General features: G+C 47.1%; 1 protein-coding gene across 1 annotated transcript in view; it reads left to right on the plus strand.

The window, feature by feature from the left end:
• Positions 1-23,522, plus strand: part of SLC25A13 (solute carrier family 25 member 13) — a 199,801-nt gene that overhangs the window by 122,371 nt on the left and 53,908 nt on the right. The window contains exons 7-12 of the mRNA XM_075558386.1: positions 1,369-1,507; positions 2,357-2,450; positions 2,680-2,764; positions 6,162-6,246; positions 6,708-6,866; positions 22,631-22,683. Of these exons, the coding sequence (XP_075414501.1) occupies positions 1,369-1,507; positions 2,357-2,450; positions 2,680-2,764; positions 6,162-6,246; positions 6,708-6,866; positions 22,631-22,683 (615 nt within the window). The remainder of the gene's footprint in view (positions 1-1,368; positions 1,508-2,356; positions 2,451-2,679; positions 2,765-6,161; positions 6,247-6,707; positions 6,867-22,630; positions 22,684-23,522) is intronic.

Here is a 23,522-nt window from a genome sequence, read left to right on the forward strand (position 1 = left end):
TGGCAGTGAATTTTTTTACTAGTGGCAGAGATGGTAGCCCTGTTGCTTTGTACCATCCACTAGGAGCCTCCATCCTAGTGGATGTTCAGCCCCTGCGGTCCCCATGGGCATCTGACAATATTCCATGGCATCGGTATGGAGCATCAGAATCACCAAGAATAGCTTGAGAAATAGATTCCAAAGCTTACTGATTTCAGCATGCACGTGTGGTGAGGTTTGGAATCTCTTAATTTCAGAAGCTTCCTAGATGATTCTGCTCATCAATCAGACATGGGAGCTACTGCCCCATTTGAGAGTGTCCTTTGCAAACAGCCAAGCCAGAGCGGGAGCCCTGTGAGCGTTTTCACCATCAGCTGGGCTTCCCACACCGTGAACTCTGCAAATGACTACTGGTCCTCCTGTTATACGGCTCACCAAGGAAGCCATTGGCTTTTCCTGGTCTCCCTGCTGCCCCCTTTGAAGATGTGGCATCCCAACCTAGCCTTTTCCCCTTGGGCAAGCACGGCGCTCATATGGCTCCTGCTCTGGGCCCCATGCCCTGCCCCACTTTAAACTCTCATGTCAGCTATTTGAAATGATTCCTAACTGAAGATTTATGTGGCTGTTACCTTATTAAGAAGTGATTTCCTAACAAAACGATTGTTCCTTGTTAGGGAAGCTTAGAATTTGAACCCCCAATTGGAGCCTCCTTCAGAGCAGCCAGGCTGTCGGTTCCCCTGGTTCCATGTGAAGATATATGGTTGCTTACAAATCCTGATTATCAAAATGCTGACCAGTCCCCCGCCCCCAATCAAAGAATTTGACATCTCATAATTTTGCCACAATACACTTGTTTGCCAGAAATCCCACCAATGTAAAGTCTGTAGGTAAATGATTATTTACTGCTAGTAAGAAGTAACCTGACAAGTCTTAATATTAATGTTAGATTGACTGCTTTTCCTAGTATCGTTACATTTCCATTCTATAGTTTTACATCTGTGAGTGTGTATAATATAGGTTTGCATGCATGAGCCTTTAAAATTTGCTCGTTAGGTGAAATAAACCAACTTATAAAACATTTCCAATGGAAATTTGAACTCTGTAAATGACTACTGGCCCTGTGTTATAAATCCTACACATGCATGTATTTAGTCTTCTAGGAGTTGTGTGGGGAGTACATATTCTGGTCATGATTAGTTGCAGTTACTTTTAAAAATCATATGTAGCTTTTATTTAATGTAAAATAAAATAATCATGACCATTTCTTCTGTGTGCATTCTCAGATTACTCCCAAAGTAGCATTTGGTATATGTATGTCTGAATCTTCGGTGTTCTATAAATCCTTTGTTTATTTTTCCTCTTATTTCTCTTGTTTTCAACTTACGTGAGGCTGCCGGAGGCACCACAAGCCATCAAGTTAGCTTCTCCTATTTTAATGGGTTTAATTCACTTCTGAACAACATGGAGCTGATCCGAAAGATCTACAGTACTTTGGCTGGCAGCCGGAAAGATGTGGAAGTGACCAAAGGTGAGTGAGAAGTTTCTGAATCCCTGCTGGAATTCAAGTGTGGAAGTGACTTCAAAAAGCTCATGGCAAAATGGAATGAAAAGATAATGGGAAATGTCCGTCCACTTTCTGCAGTTCTGCTAGCACCTTGAGCCATTCTCATTCAGGTCAAGAGGATAACCACGAAGATTCTCTTGTGGATCTATCTCATAGACACATATTACCACCGACGGGTTGTATGAGAAGTCCTCGCCATCGTCTAAGCAGAAAAGCCAACAGAGAGTAACATGCAGCGAGTTTTAAATAAGCTAAAGGGAGTCTTTGGTGAGGAAGGCAACCAAAAAAATTCCAAATATTCTTACATCTTCCTAGACCATGGACTAAGGTGTCAGCCTCCCACATGACCTTCAGAAGCAGATGAAGAATTCCATCAGTTTGTACTGATGGCTCTGTGAGTTGGTCTACCATTTTGCAGCAAGATAGCAGCATTTTAATAGGACTTCTTAGCAATAGAACATTCCTTATGATTCCCAGCCCTTTCTGGACTATAACTTCCTGGCATCTGTGAAGATGGAGGGTCGTATCTGCTCCCTTATTTTCCCTGACCTTCCACTTGATTCACATCCTAGGTCATGCATGCTATGCCTTCAGAGGGCACTTAGTTTTTAAGTTAAGGATTTGAGAAAACATACTGCACCCTCTTTCCAGAGGAATGAAGGAATTGAGCCATTCTTACCCTATTTACATGAACTCAAATTCCACAACTGATAAAAATAAAGTTTTGTGATATTCCCGCACTCCGGTTAATGCTGAATTTAATGGCAGTTCTTTCTCACATCTTGCTCTTTCAACTTTTTTTTCCCCATTCAGAGGAGTTTGTTCTGGCGGCCCAGAAATTTGGTCAGGTTACACCCATGGAAGTTGACATCTTGTTTCAGTTAGCAGATTTATATGAGCCACGAGGGTAAGTTGGCTTTTTTTCATTTTCTTTTTTTAAAAATCAGGCTTAATAAAAGGTTAGGAATTGGAAGTAGGAGAAAGGCAGCAATCACATTTTGGGGGACACAGATTTAAACCTGCTCTGAACTGTATAACATAACAATGATTTGTTTGTAAATTCCACATGTAGAAGGTAATCAATTGTTGTTGTTGTTGTTTTTTTTTTTTTGGTTGTTGTTTGCTTGTCCCTCCAGGCGACTGACCTTAACCGACATTGAACGGATTGCTCCCCTGGAAGAGGGGACTCTGCCCTTCCACTTGGCCGAGACCCAGAGGCAGGTGGGTGACGAGCAGCCAGTTCTTTCTCTCCTAGGACAGCCCAGCCCCTGCCCATTTGCAATTGCCTTTTGGAGATGGGTCTCTAAAACACTTAGCACTCTCCGTGTGACACTCAAAATCCAGATGATGTCAAAGGACTGGAAAAGAAATTACTTGGAGATGCTCGGTGTAAAAGGCCCTTGCCATTTGCTTGTGTCGCTCAAAGACAGGTGGGCTAACTAGCGGAGTTGGAAGCCTAGCACTCCAAAAGCGCGTAGATTTTGACTTCTTAGATGCTTGTCCAGCGAGGTGGGGAGGAGCCCTGCGTGGGTGCTGTCCCCGGCAACACCCGCCACTCATTGCTCCATGGAAGCCACCTTCGTTCGCTGCACAGGGAAGCACTTTCTCAGCGCGTCATCCTACTGCCACGGCTTCCGTTTTTGTTTCCTTTCCCCCTCTGAATATCAAAACGAGATAATTTTGTTTAGTCTGGAGTCCTCGTTTGAAGGCTGTTAGACCTATTTTCTCAGCGAAAGGATTCATAAGTTCTGTGGAAACAATTTTAGGAATGCGGAATTTTGTTTTATGGTTAACAGAAACCAATCTCTTCGAGTTGAAGGAGTCAGAGACCCAAGATGTGAGACCCCCGGCAGCTGTTGGGCCGGCCTTCTGCAGTTCAGGATGAGAGAGTAGAAGCCTCAGTGCCTGTCCCGTGCTTACGCGATGTTCCTAAACTAAGGCCGCCTTAGGGGCGAGAGAAAAAGGGGAAGAAGAAGAAAACCCTCCTTTAAGGCAGTGCCATGTGCAAATCCTGAGAGATTTTACATGTGTTTGGCTTGACGTTTGGGGTCTGTACAGAGACGCCAGTGGGACCGCAGTGGGTTGGTGCGGGGTGCATTTCGAGGACTGCCAGGCCTTGCGCCAGGACCCCCTCCTTTCAGATGTCTCCCACCCAAAGGGCGGTGGGGAGTTTTGTGTGCCGCACGTAACTGAAAGTGGTGGGTGTGTGCCTGGCAAATCCTCGTGAGGCACCTCTGGGAACCAGCTGGCACGGTTACAAGAGGAAGGCAGCTTTCCCCGAGCACAGGAGAGCGAGCAGTGGCGTCACGTGCAGAGGTGGCAGCGCGTCTCTGCTCTGCCTTTGATTTCTAAGCACTGCTTAAGGGATGATTATCTCTTGGACTGGATGCCACCAGCTCTTGTAGAAATGTGGGGATTAAGAAATAGCAGAGAAGGCCTTTTTTTCTTCTTCTTTTCTTGTTTTTAAGAGATTCCCTCCTGTTCTCCAGCTGGCAGTATATCCCACAATTTTTCCTTTATGTCCTTTGTAGCTTCTGAGAGTTTATGATGGGTGCTTGTTGATACTGGCCAGGGAAGGGTTAGATTAGATTGTTGAGATTTACAGCAGGAAATGATTGGCCTCGCCTGGAATAGGCATTATTCTGAGAACCCTGGTGGGGCCCGACAACATTCACAAACGAGGGTGAGCGAGGCCATCTATCTGGTAGCAGAGGGCTTGCCTGTGCCGGTCCTGCACAGCCCTCTTAACATTCATCCTAGACAGAGGGCTGGAGGAGGAGAGTCTTTCCTTGCTAGCCTACGAAAAGCCTGGCGTGTGTTCATTTATTTATCTCGGGTGAGGAGTGAGTGGTAGTGGTGGGTGCCCTCTCCCCCATGCACGTCTCATAACTTCCAGAGCATTTTGACACAGATTCCCACCCATTCCATGTGAACAAGACGGTGCACTCCTCGCGAAGCGCCTGCCAGGACGGGCACTATTGATCCACATCTGCGCAGGCAGGGAGTTGGAAGCACCCCGTGGAACTTTCAGGAGACGTGTTTTCCAGTCTTCACAGATGCGTATTTTTATGTACAGCTATTTTCACTGAAATGATTTTGCAGGAGATTCCACCTTATTCCATCGTATTGGAATTGTGTTACACTGACAGCAGCTAAAATTCAGTGGGTTGATATCTGGGGCTGGCAATTACTTTCATTGTTCACCATTTTAATTACCATATTTTTTGAAAAACAAGTTATTGAAGGTGTTTATATTCATTGAGTAGTTATTTATTAAACAGCAACTCTGTGGCATCTTCATTTGACAGGACTGTCTGACATAAAAGTACTGTTTTATTTAAGAGGGCAGACAGGTGTATAACACTCTGGCATCAAATGAAAAACCCCGTCGGGACAGCAGGTGAAAGAACAGCAACAAGCCTGACCACATGCAGCAGTTCGGACAGAGGGAAGGCAATCTGACCCCGCAGTTGTAGCCACTGTAAACAGTTTGAATGTCCAGTGATGGCTAGCCAAACGTTAGTATTGTCTGTATATGCATGACCAACTGACAAGCCATTTAATAAAAAATAATGTTATATTGTGTATAGGCTTTAAAGCTAATTTAAAACAATATCTATCTAATACCCCCAAAGCAGGTAGATTTGGACTTATTTAAAACAATACCTGTCATGAAATTTCTCAGATATTTAACAAGACTAGGAAAACTGCAGCAACCAACTACCTGTCTACCCACCACATGTTTTTCAGCCTCTGTTTTCATTTATAATTTTTCGAAACATCTTTCTCAACACCAAGTATCTTTCACATTGTACATGTTTCATGGTGCAAAATTTCATTTAATAACTGTACTGTTCTTTTCAACCAACTATAGCCCTTTGTGTAGGAGAAGAATGTATGGGATCTAATCCAATTTTCCTCTCAGACATCTTAGTTGGCATCTCAGTCACTTAGGACTCAGTAACTAATTAAAAATAATAATTATATATATAATTTTAGCCTTTCGTATTTCTTGGTCATGTGCTATTTCCAACGTTTTTGTTTTGAAAAGAATACAGCCTTTTAACATTCCCAGGGTTTCCTCCTTGTTTGCATGTGTGATTTATTGTTTTCTAACCTGATTTTTCATAACTAGAAATCCAAGGCCAGAGGCCACACACATTTGAAAGGCTTGGCTATGAATTAATACATTTCCCTTTGGTTTATATTTGGCGAGGCGGCAGGTGTGAGAAGGCCGATTTTAGGAAATCTTTCCAGACTGAGTATTGCTGTTTAAAAACAGTAGCAGCAAAACCAGTTGGATTGGCGAGGAGTGATCTCACTGAAATCTTCACGTTGGCATGGCTTTGGTGACTCAGGGCTAACCTTTCGGGACCGGGGCCGTTTCATTACGCAGGGGAGCGTGATGTTGAACATTAGCAGTACTGGTGACCCTTTCTGAATGAGAATGCGTGGAATCTGATTCGAGTTCCTTCTCAGGTGCTTCAGCTGTGTCATAGATTTGGAACTCAGTGACTGATTTTTTTAAAAGAGCCTGTGCTCACTCTGTCCTGTTCTTTTTTCTCTCTCTCTCTCTCTCCTGTCGCCTCGCGCTCCAACTCCTGTCCGCGCAAAGCAGAAAGCCTCCGGAGACCCGGCTCGACCGGCCCTGCTGCAGATCGCGGAGTCTGCGTACAGGTTTGGCCTGGGCTCTGTGGCCGGAGGTCAGTCATGGATGAGGGCAGCGTTGTCTTTCATTTTGTTTCTACCATCACGTATCAGAGGACCAGACCGCCCCTACTCCTTCCTTCTCCGGTCTAGTTGCCTTCCCCTTGTTGCTGGAGGAGAGCTGGGCTGAGAGGAAGGGAACTTCCCCCCATACCTCTGCGTGAGCAGGGGCTTCCACGTGCCATTTCCCCCTCATGTGTCTGCAGATGGGCTTTCCAAGAGGCAGGGCAATAATGAAGTTGCGTCGTGGTGCTGTGATTTTAGTTTAAACCGGCGATGGCATCCTTTTCCCGGGACACTTGAATTACCACCCAAAGTTGTGATTAGGGAGTAGCAAGACAGTCCAGTTTTAAAATCAGTACATTGCAAAATGTGCACACCTTCTTGTCTCATTTTTCTCGTTGTCCTCCCCGCCTCTGGCTGTAACACCACCTAAAACACCAGTGTCTTTCTGTAGCTGTTGGAGCCACTGCCGTGTATCCCATCGATCTGGTCAAGACTCGAATGCAGAACCAGCGGTCGACTGGCTCCTTTGTGGGAGAGCTGATGTATAAAAACAGCTTTGACTGCTTTAAGAAGGTGCTACGCTACGAAGGCTTCTTTGGGCTGTACAGAGGTGAGTGCCGGTGCTAAATGTCTGTCAGGTGAAGTCGTAGGACCAGGGTTGGTTTCCCATCCATATGCCTGAACTGTATTACAGGGACTGCATTAAAATGGAAACGCAGCAGATTCTTAATTATCCATGCTAATGGGTGTAGGCGGGAGGAATCTGGGGCATGGCTAAATCAAAGCAGCCCGTAATCTGAAAGCCATTTATATTGGTCTGTAGAATGTCTTAATTCTTTACATAATAAAATTATTTTTTAAAATAAAACCTCACTAGCGAGTTTTGAAAGGATTCATATTGCTCGTGTTCACCTTGCCTCCCAATGGAAACCCAGCCCAACCCGCTGCCATCCAATCAGTTCCCGACTCAGGGCAACCCCACGTGTGGCAGAGGAGAACAGCCCCAGTGGGTTTTCTTGGCAATGCAGGTTGCCAGGCTTTTCTTCTGCCGTGCCACTGGGTGGGGTCAAACGGCCAACCTTGAGGTCAGGACTTGATCACAAATGATTTGCTCCACCAAGGGATTGTTAAGTGCTCTTCTTATCAACTGATCAGGAAAAGCACCCCGGGGACAGGACAAAGCCTATTCCCGAGAATGCCTGGCCCTTGTTTTCTACTACAGAAATGTCTTGTGGTCATGCAGGCGATCACGCACTCAGTGGAGCCCTTCTTTGCTGCCTCTGGCTCAGCTAATGTTGACTCTGAACCCGATGGACCCGATTCACATGCCAGCCGGCCAGGCTATCCTTCCAGAGCCATCTGCTCTTTCCCTCAGCGGAGGCTTCCTGAGGCCCCGTCACAGTGGCAAAGAGGATGCCAGCACCGTGGCAAGAACCCGCAGGCTCTGGCAATGGTCTCAGGTCATAGGACTTGACTCCCATGATGGGGTGGTTAGACTCAAGTCCAGCTCCTCTCCCTTCGTGGTCCCCTTCCACTAAGAGAAAAGGAGGAAGTGTACTTGGCTCCGTTAAAGTACAGTGTCATGAAGGAATGCAGAACTGCCCGCACCTTCTCTCCCGGTCCCCTGAAGAAAGGAGTACGTCGTTCTCTGCCACCGGCAGCCTTGTCAACCTATGCCTCTGGGCCTCTTCTGCCATCTGCTGACTCCAGCCTCTCATCTCTTAGATGAAACACCTACGATAAAACAAAAACACAGAAGTGGAAAAATCTCTCTGAACCCTCTCACCTTAGAAGCTAGAAGATTCCAGGCTCCAGAGAAGTTGCATTTTGCAGGTTCTATTGTGTAGGGAGATAGCCCCCATCAAAGGCCTTTTGATCTGTGCTCTGGCTCTTTCCTCTACCCCCTGCCTCCTCTTACAATTTAGAAGGTCTTTGACCCCAGTTGATTGATGATGACCCTTAGAGGGTCACTGCCTTCCTTTTGCAACATTGCCCTTCCCCCTTTTGCGAACGAAACATCTCTCAAATACAGTACAAGGTTAATGTCACAGTTGCTGCTTTGTCGTGGCTCAGGCAGAGATGGACCACCTCACCTGGTCCTACGGGCTGCTTTCTGAAGGGAGTGCTTAGAACCTCAAGCAAGGCAAACAATCTTGAATGTTGGAAGCATGTCACCCCGCTCTAAGGGACATTAGTTGGTTGGCTTGCATCAGCCCTTTTATGCCTTTATTTGTTTTAATTATGCGAAATACATTTGTCCTGTTCAGTATCTTTGATTGCGCGGGTTTGCTTTGCTTTTACTTTGGGGCCTCTTTCCTCCATGAGCACTCCCTGGCAGGTTTTGCTGGATTCCTGTTGGCATCTAGCCTTCCCTTCCACCACCTGCCCCTTTGACCACATAGAAAGGCAGCGCTTAAAGCTTACTGGCTCCTGCTTCTAACTTTAGTGCTGAGCTGATGTGGGCCATCCCATAAACCCCTTGCCGTTTGTGTTAATGCATCTGTAAGACTTGAGGGACTGGTTTTAACTCCTCAGGGAAGGGGAATAAGCCAGCATTTTAGAGAGAAGCTGGGGATCCCTCATGACACCAAAGAGATGTCTCTTTGACATTTACCTGCTTTAGAAATGGCCACTTGTCCAACCTGCTTTGGTGCCTTAGCCCTAAGGGCAAAGCCCCAGCTGTCTCTCAGAGGATGCTGGGTAGATTGAGAGTATAACAGCAGGAGTTCTGGAAGCTGCCTGTGTGCATTTTGCCCTGGTGTCTTGCCTTTTCTTGTAGACAGGTTCAGAAATCAGCATTAAACATATATTTATTGTGCATGCAGGAGCCCCGGTAGCATAATGGGCTAAGCATTGAACGGCTAACCCAAAGGTCAGTGATTCAAACCCACCAGTGGCTTCACCAGTATCAGACTGGAGTGAATTGGTTCTAAGCCCTGATACAGAATCAACATATAAAATACCCATGTGTGGCTCTTGGACTATAGGTTTCTAACTCAACATAAAAATCTTATTTAAAAATTGCACTTCAGGGGAAAACTGTTAAATTTTAATTGTGAGAAGTTTAGAGTTGCTACTATTAATGCTTCAGCTAGCAATATCGGAGAAGGTGTCAGCCTATGTCTAATTTATAAACATGTTTCAAAATATATTGAGCGTATCTTTTGCTATTAGAGAATTTTGCTTAATATGTAGTTTTTCTGCATCAAAACTTACATAATTGCTATTAGCCCCAGACTAAAATAATTTGGGAATGTTGCATAAGTAAGGCTTTCCCCTATTTAAAAAATACTATTAATGTATACTTTGGGAAAAAAGGTTGGCAATTGGTGCCCAAAGGAAGTGCTTACAGCATGCATTCGTGCACTCAGGTTAAAAAGTTTATCTCCTACTTTTCTTATGATTAGAATCAACTCGCTACCACTGAGTGGATTCAGACTCCCAGTGATCCTGTAGGACAGCACAGAACTGCCCTGTGGGTGTCCAGGCTGTAACTTTGTGAGAGTTGGAAGCCTCATCTGCTCTCCCTATAATTCAGACACAATCTCTAAAAGAAACGTGTTGGGAAGTTGTTTTGTATGGAACTGCAATGAAGTTGGTTTTCAAAGAACGCCCGATGCCCAGCCCAGGTGGCTCAGCCTGTTCCGTTCGACGGATTGCCACCCTATGAAAAGCAGTGGCTGGCGTCAGCACTTGGCCAACCAACTGGGAGCCATCTAGCTACGTGCCCCTTCCTATGAAGGTGGGCCAGAGAATGCGGAGGTTAGGGAACAGTGAATTGTCTTCCACGGACATCGGTCTCACGTGCAAGTACAAAGCAAGCTGCATAGCATTCCAGACTGGTCACAGCAGTGCGTCACCAGGGCTGGCTGCCGGCAGTTCTTGGCAGATTCAGAAGAGACGAAATGAGGAGTACCGTAGCTGACGTTACCTAGCTCTTGACTGAAAGCACAGACCACCAGAATGTTTACCTGGGTTTTATTGACTCTGCAAAGGTATCCAACTACACGGATCATAGCAACTTATGGATAACATTACGGAAAATAGGATTTGGCTCCTAAACAAAAGGTCAGCAGTTGGAACTCACCAGCTGTTCTTCATGGGAATAAAGATGAAGCTTTCTGTGCCTATATCCAGCCTCAGAAACCCAAAGGGGCAGTTCTGCCTCATCCTTCAGGGTTGCTAGGAGTCAGAATTGACTGGGCTGTAGTAGGTTTTGCTTGTGTGTGTAGGTTTAATTGTGCTCATGAGAAAGCTGTACATAGAGCCAGAGCCAGTCTTCTGACAAAAGGTAGGGATACTTTGTGGGTTAAATCAGGAAAGGTCTACATCAGGGTGGTAGCTTTTCACCCTACTTACTCAATCTGTCTTCTAAGAATGGGGTATTATGATGCAGTGGCATCGAATTAAGACTTCTAGCCAAACTCTCTCAACTCCCACCAGCCTTTTCCCACTTGGGTCCGGGTAAGGAAGTTGGGGGAAGATACCGATAGGCTTCCCCTGTGAGTAATGGTGAACAGGAGTCACAGGAACGCCATCCGCGGGGTATCAATTGAGCTCTCTGAGAAGCAGGAGAGAGGATGCCACTACCTACCACAGTCAGACCCAAGATCCAGATACAGTGAGCCTCCTGGAACCAGAAGACAACTATGACATCAGAGAAGCGGCAGCAGCAGAACCAGGAGCCACAGCATGGAACAGAGTGACGGGTTTCCTAACCCACAGAACAAGTAAAACGGAGTGCTCTTGTCCAGGAACCTGGCTTGTGGAGTGGGGTGCCTCCGGACACTTAATTTGGGGAGCCCGGTCACTGACCCATGTAGTTTGAGCTGAATGCCTGCAGGTTGAGGCTTAGAGCACAGTGGCATGCCCTTTGGGCATTTGTTTGCAGCCCGGAAAGGACAGTTACATGTCCTGCTCAACAGCAGTGTCCTGAGCATTTCTCACTTGCATTGCAACCTGTCACCTTCCTTAATAAGCCCTTTATTCATGAATTTTGCCTATGAGTTCTGTGCGGCCATTTCAACGAATACTCGCAACTAGTTAGAAAACTGCTAGTTTAGATAACACATATAATTAGCAGAAAAGGTTAGCAGCCTCAGATATGCAAATCACACAGCTTTACTTGCTGCAAGTGAAGAGGACTCAAACCTGTTACTGGTGGAGGTCAAAGACTGTAGACTTCAGTGTGGATTACACTTCAATGTAAAGAAAACACAACTGGACCCATAGGCAACATCATGATAGAGAAAAAATGTTGCCAGGGATTTCATTTTAGGTAGATCTACCATCAACACCCAGGAAATCAAATTATATATGCATTGGACAACTGTCTTAACGTAAGCCGTGATCTTTTCAATCATTTTGTGTGCCTGTTGGACAGTGAATAGGGTAAACTGAGGAAGAACTGGTGTCTTTGAATCATGTTGGTGAAGAACACTGAGTATTCCAGGAGGATGTAAGACTTTAAATTACGAATTTGGGGCATATTGTAAAAAAGGACCAGTCGCTAGAGACAGGGCACCGATGATGTTTAGTAGTCAGTGTCAGTGTCAAAGAGGAAGACCATCAAGGAGATGGGTTTACACGGTAGCTCTAACAATAGAATTAAACATAGCAGTGAGTGGGATGAATGTGAGACTGGGTAGTATTTCATTCTGTTGTACAGAAGGGGCATCAAAAAGTTGGTAGAAAAATTTTATCTTCGTTCCATTTGAACAAAAACTTGTTGAAGCTCCCTCTTCTTGGGCACTATGAGATGGAGCTAAGTCGGTGGCACCTAACACTTAACAGTACCTGCACCCAGTACTAGAAGTCGCCGAGTAAACAGAGAGCACATTTGAATTAAGCTCCGCAGTTCAGCTGAGGGGTTGCCAGGAGTTTCTTTCAGTGCACATTGAATCCTGTATGCCTCAGACAACCAGGGACAACGTTCAGTGTTGTTACTCCTCTCTCCATGCTTCTTTATTTCTGGAAATCAATTCTCTCTCTCTCTCTCTCTCTCTCTCTCTCTCTCTCTCTCTCATTAGCTTGGCTACTAGGAAAAAAAACTGTCTTTGAAATTGTATCATAGTGACTCTGGAAATCTTCTCTACAATGTGAATTACTGGAAATGGCTGATTTTCTATCTTCTGTAGTTTCTGAAAAGCTCTGACCCGTAGGCACAGTCTAACGCTATTAAGGGAAATAATACCAGAGAGAATGCAGATCTTGCTGAAGTCTTTTGTGAAAGCCCTCCTCTCTCCCTTGCCCTGTCTCCGGAATGATTTAATGTGCTCAGGTGTTTAAAATCCCCATGGAATTTCTTTACAGCTCACTGGTTGCAGCGAATCTGGTGGCAAAATGAGTCAGTTCGTGGTCTGCCATAGATTTTGACATAGGAAAGAGAAAGAATCAGTTAGCTAACACGGATAGTTAAATGCTCTTGAAGTTCAGAAATAACTGAAGTTCCAGGAATAATTATATTAATATTTGCTGCACTCTCCCCTCAGATGCTTCCAGTAACGAGGTGAGCAGCCTTGGAAATTGGAGGATGTGTTGGGCGGGACCTTGGGGAGCAAGTTGTACTCAGAGAAATCTGGAGCTCCAGGAAGGCTTCCGAGGAAGGTTTTGTTGTTGTTTATGTTGGTGGGAGAAGCCTCAAAGAGAATCTCCCAAGAAGAGAGATTTGACTGTTGTATGAATTAAACTTAATTTTGAGGTGATTGGACATAATTTTGTAAATCAGCCCATCGACCCAGGCTTTCAGAGTTTTTAACTGTGTCTCTTTCAAGCTGTCTGTGTGGTGCAGCGCAGTCGTGTTCCACCTGGAATGTTCTCAAGGCGACATCTAGAGGAGGTTGCGGTGATTTCTCCGGAAGTTAGTGATGCAGTTGCATTCCACAGGAGCATTTGTCAGGTGGCTGGCTTAGACTAGAACTCTGCTTGAGGCCAGTGGTGCTGGAGGAGGTACAGGTTTCCCCCAAGCCCGAGAGTAGAGCTTGCCTTTGAACCCTTTTGTAAGTAAAATAGCATAAAGGAAAGAAGCTATTCATTTGTATGGGATTTTTTTTTAGCGTGCTTAGCCTTCCCCTCCCCCAAATTAGCACACAAAATCATATAACATAAAGCCCAAGATACTCATGTACAGCAAGAAAACTATACTGACTTTGGCAGGTCTCAGGTTCTTTCTTTCCCTGTATATGAGTGTTAGGCACAAACACGTACACTGTCTGCATTTTGTTCACAACAGTCAACTCCAAGTGCTTAATTATGTCTAGTTTTACACTGACCATAGCACCTTTCGGACACTCCAGGAAAGCGTGTGCTAACAAATGTACCAAATCAGTGGAGATAAAGGAGCGATGCTCGGGGACCCAGTCCACAGCCACACGCTGGATCCTGAGATCCGGACGGTACCTCCTGGGGAAGGAACTGGGCCCCAGCCTTCTGCCTGCCGTGGCTCCCTGCAGACAAACACGGCCCTGCTGTCACGTTCCGCCTTTCTTCTTGCCCACCAAGAATGAGCAAAGCAGTGGAATCGCATTACTGAGCCCGGGTGTCATCTGAAACTAGAGTGGTGTGGACGCTAGTAAATTGGGTGTGTGGCCTTGCTGAAAGTGTGAAAGGGTCAGGCAGTTTCGAACACTGGGAAAGCTAACAAAAAGGTGGAATTTTACGCAGCCGGGAGGACGCAAATGAACACATTCACTCCTGGCCAAAAGAATGGTAGTGTAACCAGCCACCTGTCACTGAGAATGAGAGGAGGGAAATGAATTTCAACCTCAGCTGCACAGGATTGGTTTAGGGAGTGGGTTCTCAACCTTCCTAATGCCGTGACCCTTTAATACAGTTCTTCATGTGGTGGTGACCCCCAAACATAAAGTGATTTTCCTAAAGGGTCATTCGACCCCCAAAGGGGTCTCGACCCACCGGTTGAGAACTTTTGGTTTAGTTTGAAGAAAAGATAGCCAGGGTTGCGACGCTTGCCAAACACCGAGTGAAAAACTGAAGGAGGTTGTAGGCCTCTGAAAGATCTGCACTTCCAGTGTGCCCCCTAATAGCAGGGGGGCCAAAGGAACCACATAGTTTCTGGACTATACTCAGTATCATTCCTATTATGTTTTAACATTAATTATCCTGAAGGCACTCGTTAAGATAACAGAGGTTTGCTTGAGTAAAGCATTTAACCCAGCTGAGCAGGCATTTAAATTCTAGATCTTTGCCATTGCCTCTTCCCCAGCTCCGCTGTCCGCTCACCTGGGGTAGCAGGCCAAATTGCAGGTAGCGAGCTGGTTTGCAATGAAGCCTTTGAAAGAGGATAGTATGGTCAGGTCTGAGTTTGGGAGGGTGGATACGCCTCATGCCTAAGGCAATCGGAGTCAAAGGCGGAAAGACAAATGGGAGCGGTGAACAAGTGAGGAGAGAAGGGCACGGAAATAGGAGCGGGAATAAAGCCTCTAAGGCAGGTCCAGTGGAGTGCTGATAGCTCCAGGATGGACGGTTAAGCTGATGTTGAAAGCAAGGAGGACTCGCAGGGAAGACGGGGCCAAGTGTAGTGGCCTCGCTAATGAGGTCAGGAGGGTAAGAATTTAACATCACAGGGGTTGCCCCAGCTTTGGAGTTAGGTATCCGGACAATGGGCTGGGTGGTGGGCTTTAGCGAAAGGTCAGGGGTCTCATAAGTTTCCCTGCCGTACTTTACTGTCGATCCCTCCTGAATGCCTCTCATCCCACAGTGTGCGCCCCCAGCTACATTCCTCGGGGCTGGGCTAGCCACGCTTGACTTTTACCTGAATTTGAGGTAGGAAGGCACCCTCTGATGTTTTTCCATGTGAGTGGTGTCGCAGGGTCTGTCCTGCTTGTCTGGTGTAGGAACACCTGCCACGTTGTGGGTCCAGTTGTCCATCAGCCTGGCTTCTGAGCCACTGCCTTCTCCGAGCCTGCAGCTCAACGCTTCCCGGCTCTCGCTGCAACTTGACTCTGGGATTTCATCCTTCGCATGTCCCAGGGGTGGGGGGGGGGGGGAGGTGGAGGCATGAGGTGCGAGCTGCAGCCTCGCAGCCACCCTCCTCCTGCTGGGGGAAAGGGACACGCACCATAAAAAGTGTTGGCCCAGCACAAGCTAAGGGCCATAAACCACTAAAGGGAACAGGGGAAGCGGGACACAAGGACCCTAGAGCCCTGCTTTGGGGAAAGGTGTGGACTCAACTCCCATCACAATGCTACAGAATAGCTTGTAAAATGAGGGGGGCCACTCATCCTCTGAATTCCAGTGTCTGTAAAGGAGGGGCCAAAGGTGTAGTAATTGATGATGATGATGATGTAGATAAAAACAAACTACCCAGAAGCATTCCTGTAGTCCCTCCTTTGGGCTGGGTACCGGTCTGTAGGCGAACTCATGTCATCTTATTTTATAGATGGAATGACCACCCGCATTTTATAGATGTGGAAACCAAGGTCAGACGAGATGGCAACCTGTCCGCAATCACATGCTGACTACACAGCAGAGTCCGAATCCGAAACACGCAATCTGCTTTAGAGTTCATCCACATAGCCATTTATGTGACTCGGTCGAAATTAAACTGCAGAGTTGCTTGTCAGCAGAGATCTAGAAGTGTTACCGTTCCCAACGCTTTCATTTTAGTTTCACAATATGGTATGGTACTGTGATCGTGATGCTAGCTTATCATTGCCTAAATTAAGTGCACCTGGGCACACACCTGGGACCCCTGATGGTGTAGAAGTTACCTGTGTGGCTGCTAACCCAAGGCGAGCAGATAGAACCCATTGCTGCTCCATGGGAGAAAGATGAGACTTTTACTGCCGAAAAGAGTGACAGGCTCAGACACCCAGAGGCGGTTCTCGTCTGTCCTGCTGGGTTGGCTGAGCCAGCCTCCACTGAGTGGCAGGGGGTGGGTTTCAGCCCACCCCTAGCCCCACACTGCCGGAGATATACCCTCACTGCTCAGCATTCTGGGGCTGAGGGATAGCATTGCACCTCTGAACTTACTCTAGCCTGTGGCCATCCTTCATGCGGCATCGCCTCTTGTGAATTAGACAGGAATCGGGGACTAACCTTGAAAACACAGCTAGAGGGAAATGTAACATTTCAAAGTTGAGTATAAAATATTGGCTGGGAACAAGGTCTAGCTTTTTGTGTGTATTATCTCATGTACTTGCCGTGGCAGACCCATGAGGAGGAGTTGGCATCCTTGTTTTACCAAGGAGGCTCTGAGGGTCCAGAGAAACCATGAAAATTGTCCAGCCTGGAGGAGATACAGGGTTAGGTTTGCCCACCCAGGTTTGTCCGTCTCTAAAGTCCATACCCAACCTACTTGCTTTGCTGGCAAGCCTTGGGAAATACATAGCTTTAATTATGCCAGCGTGATTGAGTTTCTTTCATGGTTGCTTCCAAAACCAACGTTCTAGGATTCTATTTCTAAATTCTAAAAAACGGCTTAAGCACGTTGCCATCCTGTCGATTCCAAAGGGAACCATGGGAGCTCTGGGGGCGAAGTGTTGGACTGCCAGCCACAAGGTTGGAAGTTCAAACCCATCCATCAGCCACACCACAGGAGACCGATCAGATATTCTGCTCCCAGGAAGATTTAGTCTCAGAAACCCACGGAGCAGTTGTACCTCTCCCTCAAGGGTCACTGCGATTCAAAATTAACTTGGAAACAAGAGGTCTAGGACCCAGAAGCTCAGGCCCATAAGATGTACGAGGCTGTAATCTTTACAGAAGGAAATGGCCTCGTCTCTCTCCTGGAGTTCAGTTCTTGTGCTCAAACCATAGCCTAGTGTTGAGCCATTGTTCCACCAGGACTCCTAAGGAATAGAATTTTGGCCCTGAAACCACACACTGCGATGCAAGCCTGTCTTTGGGGGTGCTATACGAAGCTTAAGAATCTGTGGGTTATACAATCAGTGATTATACTAGGCTGCGAACTGAAAGGTTGGAGGTTCAAATCTACCCAGAGGTGTCACCAAAACAGGCCTAGTGATCTACTTCTGAAAAATCTACCCCTGAAAGCCCCCTGGCTCGCAGCTCCACTCTGACTCGTGTGGAGTGGCCATGAGTTGGAGTCAGTTTGGTGGTGGGTTTTGTTTGTTTGTTTGTTTGTTTTACATGCTAGTTAAATCAGAGGTTCTTCGTGTGTGCTTGGACCCCACACCTCTAGCTCACCTCTCATTTGGCTGCCATGGGAATGGAGTCAGAAGGGATGGTGTGATTTATATCGCAATCCTATGAAATTTGAAGACAAAATAACTATTAATACCGTGCCCTGTAAATCTTTTCTCACATTAGCAGCCTCTGGTAGCGTAAACTCTGCCAAGGAAGTATTGCCATATGTGCTGGTGGCGCTGAACTAAGACGGGAAAGACAGAAGGGTGACCACGCTAATCAATTGCAGTTGAGCCGGTTGGGAAAGACCCTGCTGTTGTGAGGAGTTCGCGAGAAGGAACACACAGGGCCGTTCTGCTTCTAATGCTAAAATGCATTTCCAGCACCAAGCAGAAACAGGTTTTCCTGCTGGGGTTCCCAGATGTCAGACATGTATAAACTTTAAACTTAAATGTGATCACAATGAAGTGCTTTAACTGGAGGGGCCATTTGAGGTATTAGTGAGCCAGTGGTTGATCCCTCCTCCCTCTGAAGTAAGTCGAGGTGGGCTGTGAGGATTGTCTTCTCAATGTCCACAGATCTTGACCTCTCTCAAAGGGCATTTGCCCAAGACCAGTGGTGCCAAGGCTGATGTCAGCAGCCACTTTCCCTTATTAGCCGGAGCAGCTACCGTAAGAATAGTGCTCCACCAGCACCTCTTGAGTGCCGGGTACTGAAAATGGATCGGCGCTTTGGCTTTGTTCTTGATCAGTTCAGAGCTGTCAGTGATCGTCGTGAAACTAAGGGCCTCGGATTATCGTTCCTCTTATTGCTGTCTTTGCATCAGATCTCTGCCCTTGCCATCTGCCCTTCTGCCTCTCGGACGTTTTACTTGGTGAACACATAGTCGATCTCACCCCTTCCTTTACGAACCTCCTCATGAGTTCAAGCTTTAGACCAAGTCCCCTTTGGTGGCCGGTGATTGAAGCTGTGTTACTCACTCCTCTACCAGCTGAGTGACCTTGGGCAGGTCCCTTAAAGTCAGCCCCAGTCTCTTCATCTGTTCATAGAAATACAAAGAACATCCACCAGGATGTTATCGTGTGGTTATATGTGTTGGTGCATGTAAAACACACAGAATCGTGCCTGGCACACAGTAAGTGCCCCTGAATGTTGGCCATGACTGTTATTAAAATCATCATGACTGTTCATTAGGAGGTCTTCCTATCATCTCACCAAAGCCTCTAGTGATTTTGCTCCCAGATTGGAATGTACCGTGGTACTGACGATTTCTGGCCTGTGTGTTCATGCCCCCTAATCTGGACCCTTTACTCCTCTCTTCTCACCCCTCTCCTCTATGGTGAACGCGCGTGTGCTCCTGAAGCTGCAGCTCAACGCTCTCCGCTCCTGTGCTTGTCCTCCTGCGGGCAGAGCGTGGCGCTCTCCACGCCCCACATGCAGCAGTGTCCTGGGCTCTGCCACCCATGCTCCGTCTGTAGGTGCCTGGTCTGTCCCTTCTAGCGCTCAGAGGCACTTGGCGTTTCCTTACATTCTTTTCCCTCTGAAATGAGAATTTCCCAAGAGAAGAGCACAGATCTTATTGTGGCCATCCTGGTACCCCCAGGACCAGGAACACAGACCCCATCGCCTACGTGTTTGCTGAACAAATGCACGCACCTTCCCTTCATCGGCGTCTTCAATATAGTCGGGTTTTTGTGGTGATCGTGGTGTGGTGTTTTATGGTTGTTTGGTTTTGCTTTTAACTCTATTATTTAATTTCTCTTGGGAAAGACAGATAGCCGTATCTTGAAAGGCTGGGCGAAGTGATTATATGTAGCACTGTAGTTAATTGATTCTGACTATTTTTTATTAGTCATTTAAAAAACTGCCACAGGGTAGCCAAGGAGATAAGCGATCGATTGTCATTTAAATCACATTGCTTTTAACCCATCCACAGTGTGGTCTGTATGTTAATGGTGAGACAAATATATCCAGCACATAAATATTTATCTGAACATTTTGGTTCTTGGCCTGAATTCCATAGCACAGAATGGAAATTTTACATGTTAAGATGTACTTTAAACAGCTCATTCTCACATTTTACTAGTGGAAATTAATGAAGGTCTTTCATCAAGGAATACGGAGCCCTTTCCTCTGATGTTGCAGGTTCCTTATTAAGAGGTTTACAAGTGACTGTAATTTGTGGTAGTGGTGGCAGTTGTTAGAGGCCACACCTTTGGCCCGCATTGGTCATGCTGGGCTCAGTGGAGCCTGCTCCCGCACCATCTCCACGATCAATCAGACCCTTGTGCCCCATGGCATTTTCCATTGGCTGGTTTTCACAAGCAACTATCAGGCATTTCTTTTTGTAGGCCATCATAGTCTGTAAGCTCCACTGAAACTTGATCGGCATCTTGGCCACACCCAAGTGTCCACTGGCAGGCGGGCAGTGGCTGCCCTTGAGGCACCCTGGCTGTGTGTGGAAAGCCAGAGTCCTGCGGTAGAACCGTGGGAGGCTTGCTTTGAATAAGAGCAGAGGTTTTGTCCTCATGCTCCCTTTTCCAGTCTTGCTTCATTTGCTGCTTCGGGCCATTTGAATCGTGAAGGACAAATGCTGCTCAAGCTAGTGAGCGTCGGGGCAGATGGAAGGCAGGGCCCCATGGACATCGGCGTGCAGGCGTTCATTGGAGCCTGAGCTCAGCACTGCATCGTTGTGCATCGGGGTTCCCTTTGGCGCCTCCATTCCTCTTGCTGAGCACTTTCTTTGCTGTGTTAGCTCGCTGGTTTGGCCACGATTCTTCTTCTTACTTCCTCCTGGCAGTGCGTTTACGAGGCTTCAGATGGCTGCTTTCCCACTTCCACCCAGGCATCTCCTCAGTTTGTGCTTCTGTCTCCATTGTCTTGAAGGGATACCACGGTCGCGGTCATGCTCCTGAGAGAAGGCTCTTGACTGAGCACCAGAGGGCCCAGGTTGCTGAGCTCACGGAATGCACGTCTTGAAGATAGCTGCTTCTTGCCTGAAAAAATTCTGACTCATCGCCACCGTGGTCTGAGAGAAAGACAAGGCTTTCTACTCTCCTGAAGAGTTACAAGCTCAGGAACCCACAGGGCAGGTCTGCTCTGTCCGCTGGGTTGCTGTGAGTCAGAATTGACTTCGCGGTAGTGAACTAGTCCTTGTCCAGTCTCCGAGAAGCTTGGAAATGAGGGAAGCTCGGCCTCTACGCTGCCAGTGGAGAGGCTGCAGAGGCAAATGCTCACCTGGCCCAGACACTATACAGAAATGAGCGAGCAAGGCTGGAGGTCAGGTGCAGACCTGGTTGCACATTAAGCGTGCAGCAGAGTTGAACGTCCCAATAAAATGATTAAAAAGAAGTAGAATTTTGAGAAAGGTGGCTTAGATTTGAACCACAGTCCCAACACTGACCAGCCTAGCTTGATAACTTATGACACATAACTTTACTGAAGTCTAGCTGTTTCTCAAGAATTGTTTCATTAGCCTTGTCATCTAGTGAATAAAATCCACGCTCTCACTTGTTCCTAAGGCAGGAAGCTGTCCCAGTTGACTCAGTGTTTCCATGTTGTAGAGTAAGGGGCACAGGTTTGTCTCGTGAGGACAACAACAGAGCCAGAAACATAGTGAATGACAGCCCACACACTGTAGGGCCTGGTGGAGGCTTTGGGGAGCTGGATACCAGTGAGTGTTGTTTACCGGGAGGAATCGCATTCCACCTCTGCAGATTACAGTGCTATCAAAAGCAGGCCCTTACCTGCCAGATGGACAGCTCATTTTACCTATTTACTTTTATATTAAAAATAACACACATACACATACCTGATCTCAAGTTGAATACTACTCACAGCAACCCTATCGGACAGGAGAGAATGGCTGCCCAAGGTTCTGAAGCTGTAAAGCTCACCGTGGGCTCATCACTCTCACGCCGAGCAGCTGATGGCTTCAGACCGTTGACTTACTCAGTGAACCACCCAACGGCACCCCCATCGCACCCCCAGGACTCCTATGAGTTATCTTTCTGTGTAACTCGAATTATGTGTGAACCTTCCTACTGCCTAACGAAACACATCCCTTAGCCGGGCACATCCTGTAAGCCAGTGACTTTCAGCCGTGGACCACTTCCGTGGGGAGCCCCTCAGAAGAAGTCGTGAGTGGGCTTCTTTGTGTAGATGGATTTGAAAATTGTACTTAACTTGCCCTGAGGCAGCAGAATGACACCGAATACAGTATGCGCTGAACCTCAGTTAGCTTAGTGTGTTTCCAAGAAAAGGTTTGTTTTTGTTTGGGGGTTTTGATTTGATTTTCTGTTCGTTTCTTAGAAAGAATGAATGAAAGTAGTAACATTCTTTAGTCCAGTTATGTAGGCCCCCTACTATTGCAACGCACCTGAAAGAGGCCCCTTCCTGCCCGGAGTCACACCTCCTCCATGTGCCCTGCATCGTCTTCACGGCTCGCCCAGGTGCATCCAGAGCAGAGGCCGGTGACTTCCCACAGGTCTGCTCATCTCCAGTGGTACAGGAGAAGACATCGCAGGGCCAGTCACGCTCAGTGTTCTCCCTTACAACCTACCCTTGGAGACCCACAGTCTGTGCATGTACACACCCGTACACACACACACACACCCCTTGTCTATTTTCCACATAGCAGCTGCCATTCTCTTAAAAATATGAGTCAGCACATCACTTTCTTGCTTAAAACCCTCTAATTACTTTGCATCCAACTTAGAAGAAATCAAGCCCGCTGGCTTGGTCCCACGCTGCCTAGCGGTGTCCCCTTCCCAGAGTGCATGTTTCCCCGTGGTCGCTGCCCCAGGAAGGCCTCTCCCTGCTTCCACCTGAGACCTATCAGAGCTAGAACCTAGCTGCATCTGCTCACCACGGAGGACCGGTTGTACATGAGTAAGGGACTGAACTGTGGCATGAATTGGGATGAGAAAGGTGTTAGGGAAAAAAGATATTCCATAAAGTCTCTGGTGTAGGTGGCAGGAGGGACAGTAGCCGATTTCTCTTAGGCTCATGAGATTTCCTACATTGCCGATTCTGTGGATGATGCGCAGCGTAAACACCTGAGGGGGTGAGGGGCGTGTTCTTGGGACGGCTGCGCTGTGAAGGTCTTCCGTCCTTCAGCTCCACGCCACGCACTCTCATGGAAGGGAGAGGCAGGAAAGTGCTGCCAAGCTCGCCCGTCTGGAGGCGGAGAGCCCCTCGGCAGAGCTGTTGATTTGTTTCCTTAATGGTCACGTTTTCAAAACACTTCTGCTTTTTATGTTCCTTTAGGTCTGTTGCCACAGTTACTGGGAGTCGCCCCAGAGAAGGCCATAAAACTTACAGTAAGTCTTTTGAGTTGCTGCGTCTGATTTGGGGAGTTTGGTCATGATCAAAAATCTAGCAGCGTTCTCATGTCACGCAGCAAGTTGGGGTTTCCTGGGGCGTGCTGGCTTGTTTTAAACACGGAAGCACTCACCACACAGCATGGTTGTTGCTCCCTAATTTAACGAGGAGCATCCCAGGATTTGGCAATAAACTTGCATACGACTTGGGTGGGTGCCCTCCTCGTCGTCATCATGGTCATCAGTAGCTAACGTTTCTTAAATGCCTACTGTGTGCTGGGCAACGTTTCAGCCGCAGTTTGCATCGCAGAAGCCAGGACCGTGAGGCGTATGCAGCCCGTCCGTGTTCACATGGCTCAAGAATGGGAGGATAAGAATGAAGTCTTTTTTTAAAATTTTAACTGCAAAGCGTGTGCTTTTATGGTCACTGTGTTACTCTGGGTACATTAGAGAATCAAATCCACAGAAACTCATATGTATGAGAGAGTTTTATATAAAGGGTAAGTGCACATCAAGAAAACATCCCAACGTAGTGCTGCCGATGCCCACAAGTCTAACATTAGCCCATATGTCCAAAACCAATCCACAAAGTCCTCCTCCACCTTAAAAGACACACACAATGATGCTGACTGCAGGAGGAAAGCCTAGTCAGAGAACGTGTAAACATCTCAGCACTGGCAGGGGTCTCCACACGGCTGCTCCAGCACCCAGGGCTGCATCGGGGTAGGTCCATGTGGCTTCTCCTCAGGGATGTCTTGCAGGAAGTGAGCCTTGCCAGCTGAAGCAGGGAACTGGCTAAGGCAGCTGCACCCTGGTCTGACCATCAGGGAATAAGAGAC

This window comes from Tenrec ecaudatus, chromosome 9 (genome assembly GCF_050624435.1).
Source record: "Tenrec ecaudatus isolate mTenEca1 chromosome 9, mTenEca1.hap1, whole genome shotgun sequence".
Classification (NCBI taxonomy): domain Eukaryota; kingdom Metazoa; phylum Chordata; class Mammalia; order Afrosoricida; family Tenrecidae; genus Tenrec; species Tenrec ecaudatus.